We start from the raw sequence: 7,546 nt of genomic DNA, 5'->3' as shown, positions 1-7,546 counted from the left end.
ATCTGAGCTTCGAAAGCTCGTAGGCAACTCTTATGAGGCTAGTCCATATATGGGGTTTTGCCCCAGCTTTTCGGACTCCCAGTTAATTGATGGTGGGATTGAGTCCCTAGGCATTGTCGACCCTCAATGTTCTACTGAAAACATCTTCTAATTATCACTTTTTTTGCTTCAAAAACCCTTATACAATAGAACCTGAAAAGCTTTGAAAACAAGAAAAAGCCAAGGCTCATGTCCAAACTATGGAAAAATTAAAAGACGTTTTGCTTATATGAACACTGATTTTGTGGGAGAATTGGAAGTTGGTGGTTTACAATCTGGATTAATCCATCACGTCTAATACAACTAAAAAAGCCAAAACCCCATTCCCCGAAAAGCCATTTGCCGTGAGAGAGAGCGAGATAGAGAGACCACAGTCTACAAGTAGAGAAAAGAGAAGATAAAAGAGAAAGTTGCATAGGCAATAAGAGCAGAATGCAAAGCAGAGGGAGAGAGAGTCCTGGTTGAATCACCCATGGCCAAACGAGCTAGATACGTCCCATCAGATAACATAGCTTCAGATGCAGATCCAGACCCTGAAACTGAACCCATCGTTTCTGAACCCGAGCCCGTAGTCCCTGAACCTGAACCCATAGTCCCTGAGCCTGAATCCGAACCCATAGTCCCTGAGCCGGAACCCGAACCCGAACCCGAACCCATCGTTTCTGAACCAGAACCAAAAGTCCCTGACCCCGAATAATCCATAGATCCTGACCCAGACCCAGATCCAGAACCATCCGCAGTCGTCGGTGGGGGTGGTGAATAGCTAGCAGATTTTTGACTGCAGGTAAAAGAAATGAATACACGTTAAAATGACTGCACAACATAAATGATCTGTGCAGCGTATATTAATAAATCATCCAAAGTCAGGTTTTTTAGGTGGAAATTTAATGGGCCGTAGTCAATTTTTATGCATTGGTGGCAAAACTTCAGATAATTCCGTTATAATAAAAAAAACTAAACTGAATCCCAAAATATAGACAAAGTATAGAGAGAAATGAGAATATCAACTGTGAACTGAAGCCCTAACAATCCCCTCTACATATCCACATGCACACACTGACACGCATACATGCACGTCACATGTAACATATCCTTGTAGGAGTACATTCTTGCATTCAAGTGTTAGAGAACACAAATGTACCAAAGCTGTAGGTAGGGATCAGTCCTAACTAATGTTTGGGAGTGGTAATTCGGCAGGAATTACAATAAATAATCGTTTTATTTTCTAATAAACGGCTATCGGGTTAGCTTGTAAAAACCATGACTAATTCCGGAATCTTGAAGTTCAAGACGAGGCAAACATTCCACTTACTCAAAGCATTAGTATATTTGGCTTCCGTGAAAGTAACAGGATGATCTTCTTACACCCATTTTTTTAACGGGCAGAATGATCTTCAATCCTAGCTAATATTCCGACATTTTACTTTAACAGGAGGGTATTATTACAATAATAACAAGCTCTTTATTCTTGGTTTCTTGTACGTATGCTCCTCAACAGAAAAAAGAATACCATATAAATATGCATCATACAACCAAAAGCAATGGTCCAAAAGGAAAGTGAAAATTATTAATCCCCAAGTGGAAAATTGCAAACCAACTAAAGCAGCAGCCTAGTTTACTAAGAGTGACATTTTATTGCTCTCAATCAAAAAGTTGCTACATGGGATTCTAGGGGCCTTCTCCGGACAGCAATTAGGCCAGGTTTCCACAACTGCACTCTGTTGGGAGGATAATGAGTCAAATCTTGTCTATTCTTAGTTCTCTTGTGTAGTTGTTGTCATCAAATTATTCGTGCCCTGTTTTTTTTTGTGGTCACACTTTATACATTAGTGAGTGTTGGTGAGGTTTTAGTATGCTAGTTAATAGGTTTCAGAGGCTGTCCATAGCTTTAAACCTCAAACCCGCCAGTGGGACTTGAACATGAGACAACCAACTTCTCCAAACTTGGTTTCTGTTGTCATGTATTTGAGTGTGACTAACCTGACCTCACAAAATTGATGTTAATTGATGTAATGTTCGGTTATAGAAAATAAATCTCTCACCGCTTAACGTTAAAAAAAAGGTTACTAGGAGTAAATAATTGAAAAAATGCAAAGGAATGTATGTTTGCTTACCTTGGCGTGGAGGGGCAAAACGTGATGGTATAATCAGCACCGGCACACGTGAACGTGCTCGTAGGATCATCATACGCATAACTATACGACCTCGGACAGGCCGACTTAAACATCTCCGAGTAAATCGACGGCTTACAGGTCGCGGGTGAGTTATACGCGCCGCTGCAACAGTACTGAGGACTCCCGAACGCCTCGCACGCGCTCTTACACCCCCCACCGTCACTCACCCTCAATTCGGCTGGGCATTGCGAGTTCAAGTCGGTCACGCACCCGGTCGACGCGCACATACCCGACCCGCCACTCGCTTCCACTATCATGGGCACGTTGTACCCGTCCACGAGGCTTACGTCGTAGAAATCCTGCCCGCCCGTACCTAGAGTGAACTCGGCTAGGGTCGCCGGGGGCGCGGCTCCGGCGCCGTTGCATTCTACTTCGCCTGAGCCGCAGTCGCCGGTGGAGCAGGACGTGGACTCGGATCCGTCGAAGTTGCACCCGGTCCGGGCCCAGAATCGGCCCGACCAGCCGGTTGGGGCTTGGAACGTGCGTGAGCTGTCAGTGGGGAGCTCGAATCCAGTGCTGTCGAGACTAGGGCTGCCTGCATTTGCTAGGATTCCAGGCCATACTGTGTAGTCACATTTGTTGTAGAAGGTGAATGTAGCCCCCAAAACACCTGAGATGTGAACAAACAGAGCATGAAAAATTTGTTAGCTTAAAAGCTTTAATCTTTGGGTATATATGGAAACCCAGTTCATTATAGATGAATGTGAGAGAAACCCAGATGAAGAAATGCTACATTTTGTTTTTACTACTCTATTTTACCTTTTGAAAGAAGAAGCAGAGTGAGAATGAGAGGGAAGGGGGTGAAAGAGAAGAGATCCATCACGGTTTGTTCCGGTTTCTTTTTGGGGTGAAAATGATTTTCCTATTTGTTTAAGCTAAATGGGGGTTGGTGCTTTGGTTGGATTTGTTTGGGGTTTTCTGTATGTAGTTCGTAGTGTTGAGAGTTTCGAAGGGAAATGGTGGATTCAGAAGCGAAATGGGGAAAATGCAGGGCTATGCAGGAGTTGTTGAGCCCTGGTTTTTGGGTCTGCTTCTGAACCCAGGTAGACGACAGTGAGAAATGAGGGATTGAGAAGAGGTTAGATAGAATATGGGGTTTCAATTCAACACCCCATATAAACAAACAATAACAATTTCCTAGAGGAGAGAGATGGCGTTTTAGCCAGTGAGTAGAGCAAGATCGTATATACGAGTACAACGAGTGGTAATAGTATAGTAATATGGAGGGAGCCGATCAAAAAAAATACGAGTAATAATATGGAGGGAATCTGTAGTTCTGTACACAATGGTGCCCCACTCGGTCAGATCCATTAATGGATCTTGTATTTAAGTTTAGTACGTACTGTTGGTGTTGGGGTGGGTTGGGTCGGATCCGAGATGCTGCTAAACACCTCTCTTGGCAGCGGTGTTGAGCGATTTATCTGACTGTTTATCTCAACAATTGAGGGTCTCGTATTAAGATTCGAGCAATAGACAATTTAGATTTTTATACATTTGGATTAGATCTAAGCTACGTGCCGAAATGAGCAGTCAGATGGGCTGAACAGCACTGCTGCATCTCCCATTCCGGGTCGGGTGAGCCTGAACCGATGCACCCGGGATTAAGGCGGTGGGTTTCTTGAGCCACTGATCACTGGGTCTGTTGTTCCTAATTGAAAGTGAATAAAATAATTGGGGTTACGATTCTACTAGGGACTGAAATTTGGTCTGACTATTCTATCATAGGACCGAAGATACTTTACAGCGATATTGAAAGCAAATGCTTTGTTTTTTTCCTCTATAAACATGAGTAATATTTAGGGCATCTCCGATAGCTTTGTCTCCTCAATCAACATTAACATTTAGAATGTCTCCAATTAAGGATGTGAAATTTTACATGGCACATGTCAAGTGAAGCAAGCAACTCCAACCAAATGTTCATGTGTTATTTGACATCCTTTTTTTCATGTCATATTTAACATGTGATGTTAAATTTTTTCGTTCATTACTTTACTCAAAACTTCCTAAAATATTAAATTTGACGTGTAGATTGGAATGAGCATCTTGAAGATGTAAAATTGTAGAATGCAAAATTGTCACTTGAGACTTCAAAAATTTGATATCCTCAGATTTAAAGCCAAGGTAAAAGATGCTTTTAGGATTTAACCAAGAGACTCGTATTGATAGTCAAACTAAATTTCAACGTGGCCACCAATATTCTCTAATAATGGCTTGGGAGTTTACTATAGTTAGGTCTTATGTTGTCAAAGCAATACTACTAAATACTAATATTCCACAAATGATCCTTGTAACTCTCAAATTATTGAAAAAATAACGCATCTTGGTCACATTGTTGATCTCGGAGGGTAATAATCTATGCAAAAAAAGAAGAAGGATCGAATGGATAGTGAATCGTATACTTTCACGCAATATATAGGGAGATTCTAATAGACTGCAACTCATTAGTCTAAAGACAAAATATAGGTCATTGAGATGGCTATTGATGTTCGATCAACTTAATTTTTCATATGAATAACGTAAATATAAAACGATAACCAATTTATATAGTCGAATAAGACCATGGTAAGTTCTATTACGTGTCCTAATACTCCGATCCCACTTCAAATCACTATGTTGGAGTAATAAGATCCTTATTCTAGTACTTATTTCCCCAAAAATGTTTTAAAAAATCTGACACACTTTTTTCTTACTATTCTTATAATTTCTCACATTCTCAAAAACTCTTCAACAACGCATGTTACGCATTTTTTGAAACCGTAATTTACCATATGTGGTTTAGCTTTGCTTTTTTCCATTAGGATGGACCGGTTTTTATGGGAAAATTCATGAAATTCGGGAAATAGAAACCAGAGCCCATTAGAAAAACAAAGCCCAATAGAGAGGAGAGCATTGGAAAACAAAAACAAAAGGGAAAAATGACGAGCCCGAAAAGGATGAGAAACCGTGAAGGCCCGCACACTGACATGCTGACGTACAAACGTTGCTTTCAAGCGTTACTTTTAACATCCACTCACCAACCGTGTCGATGTGATCCACGTCATTACGTTGACGATGGGGCCCCTGAGAGTTTGACTAGTGTTGCCATGTCAGCAGAAATCAAGCGGCGTATTGGGCCACGCGGCGGCGTAGACCGGGAATTCGAGCTCCGGGGTGCATGTTATATGTAATACCCGTTCACATGGCTTTGGATTCCCTCCCTCCCTCTGTGTCTTTGTTTTTGTTCTCTTCTTTTGATGTGATGAATGAATGATGACTGTAACCTCTCATCGGCAGCTGTAACCTTTGACCACTCATCAATCCCCCGGGTTAAAACAGGCCCTATCTTCTTTTTTTCTTAGCGAAAAAATAAGTGGACTAATCTAAATTTTTTTGACATGTTATAAAATGGAAATTGATATTCAATACTCTCTTTTTTTTTAAAAAATATTTACACTTTCTTTGTTTTTTTTTTCTTAGTGTTAAAAGTGTGTATTTTTTTTGCTAAAAGACAAAAGAAGAAGAAGTATGGATATCAAAAAAATGAGTGTGAATATCAATTCCCAATAAAACAAGATTAACTCATCACTAATAAAAGATGCCAAATCTGAGCTGGACGTTGTAACGATAATAATTAACTCCAATTTGTAATTTAATCCAAATGCCTTCTAACAAGCCAAAACGACATGCAATGATGAGGTTTTGAATGGAGGGTGAAAAACATGTCAATTTTGACAGCCATCTACGCGCATGCCAAATTTTAAAAATGCGTCCGTTTGGATTTTTTTTTTCCTTTCAAAGTTTGACATGAGAGTTGACAGAAGGGTTGAAAAGTGATAACTTGATGTCAGATAAATATAATTGGTATAAGAGTTGGAGAGGAGACTTTGATATCAAATTGAAAATGCCACATAAGCCTTTAAAAAAAATTGACATCTTCAATTTGAAGTCAAGTGTTAAAGACCCAAAAGCCTCAAGAAAATCATAGATAAAGAGACTATTCTTTTCTTTTTTTTCACGGATAAAGAGACTATTCAAAAGGCCAAATTCTAGTTTAGTTAGCCGTTCCAGGTATGAACCTCCCAATAGCCTAAGCAATTGGCCTATTCAAAACCCATTTCCACTCTTTCATTTTCCGTTCTTTCCCCTTGTCCCATTTTCACCCATTTCCTCCAACGGTTGTACCAGGTGCTTCCACCTCCGAGGAATTCCCGGCCCATTTCTTTCCCATGAATTAACAACAAATCGACAAAGAACAAATAACGAATCAATCAACAACAGAATGAGTTTACCGTGAGCAATCAAATTAACTCAGTGTGACAAAAGACAGCAAGTTACCGCTGGCTGTGATGGAGCCCTTGACTAAAAATTTCCGTTGATTGCGATGGAGATGCTCTACGTATTTTATTTTGACTAGTCGAGTCATTAATATTAAAAAGCTTGAGATATATATGCATTGTTTTATATTGTTTGTGCATAAAATCACATCCATCAAACGTAAATGAGTGGTCATACATATTTATACACGTGGGTCATGGGTGGTGATTCTTTCATCTCTACTTGGATTGGATGGAACAAGCTAGCAATGGTCCTCCTTGGGATTCATCTGCAAAACAAGGAACAAGTTAGTACCATTCGGCTGCATTTAATAAAAGGGCACTCTAATACCAAGTTCCTATGAGAGGAGAAAGGCAAAAGGTTTAGATCTAAGATATAGATACGGTACCTCCCTTAGGATTTATCCATTAAGTTTTAGGGAAGGATTGTACTTGCTTTTAAAGTAGGTCTGTATTAGTCACGAGCCTTGTGACATCAAATGTAACGTACCATATCGGTTAGGTGACGTCATGCGCGGCGCTCATTGTCTATGTGGTCGAACAAGTGTTATAGATGTGCCATCAAGACGCCACGAAGCACTTTGCACTCTACTGAGTCATGTTTTGAGTCAGGTGTGCTCCTGCCTCGCTCGACCTTACGACTTCCTTGAACTTGACTCGCATGTCATAGGCTTCAATGAACAATTGAGCAGTCCAACCCAAGTCACAGGCATTTGGCCCAGACGAGCCAAGGGTGGGATACTCACCTGTTAAGTTGGACAGTTCAACCCATAACAATCACCAGGGAAGAGTGAAAAATAATCTCTGTATGGAAGCCTTAAATCTCTATATGGAATATTAGTATGTTTTCATGAACTAGACCAACTCACGAACTAACTTGGGTGATTTCATGCCATTGTCATTTATTTTTGGTATTTTAGTCTAAAAATATCCCCTATTCAAGACAATCAATTTTTCCTTACCTTTATGGCATTTTTGCGTATTTTTAGTGAAAATTAAACAAATGGTACTTTGACGTCT

General features: G+C 40.3%; 1 protein-coding gene across 3 annotated transcripts; it reads right to left on the bottom strand.

The window, feature by feature from the left end:
- Window positions 1-264: 264 nt before the first annotated feature.
- LOC131308335 (thaumatin-like protein 1) lies at window positions 265-3,512 on the bottom strand. Of its 3 annotated transcripts, none has more exons than XM_058335251.1 (4): window positions 2,973-3,481; window positions 2,154-2,823; window positions 681-817; window positions 265-641 (listed from the first exon to the last, which is right to left on the bottom strand). In XM_058335251.1, exons 1-4 carry the CDS (start codon window positions 3,031-3,033, stop codon window positions 415-417), a joined length of 1,095 nt encoding a protein of 364 aa, XP_058191234.1. In that variant the 5' UTR covers window positions 3,034-3,481; the 3' UTR covers window positions 265-414. The 3 variants fall into 3 exon arrangements, with proteins under 3 accessions (XP_058191234.1, XP_058191235.1, XP_058191233.1); XM_058335252.1 differs by having other exon boundaries at window positions 687-817; XM_058335250.1 differs by having other exon boundaries at window positions 265-817; window positions 2,973-3,512.
- Between the last annotated feature and the right edge of the window lie 4,034 nt (window positions 3,513-7,546).

Source organism: Rhododendron vialii, chromosome 11a (assembly GCF_030253575.1).
Source record: "Rhododendron vialii isolate Sample 1 chromosome 11a, ASM3025357v1".
Taxonomy (NCBI): Eukaryota; Viridiplantae; Streptophyta; class Magnoliopsida; order Ericales; family Ericaceae; genus Rhododendron; species Rhododendron vialii.
This window is presented reverse-complemented; position numbering and strand designations above follow the sequence as displayed.

Excerpts from the sequence above, each read along its gene's own strand:
- LOC131308335 (XM_058335250.1), bottom strand. The coding sequence starts at position 3,033 with ATGGATCTCTTCTCTTTCACCCCCTTCCCTCTCATTCTCACTCTGCTT. Across the intron at positions 2,824-2,972 it reads TCTGCTTCTTCTTTCAAAAG|GTGTTTTGGGGGCTACATTC; the intron begins GTAAAATAGAGT and ends TTCACATCTCAG. Across the intron at positions 818-2,153 it reads TTTTGCCCCTCCACGCCAAG|TCAAAAATCTGCTAGCTATT; the intron begins GTAAGCAAACAT and ends TTTTACCTGCAG.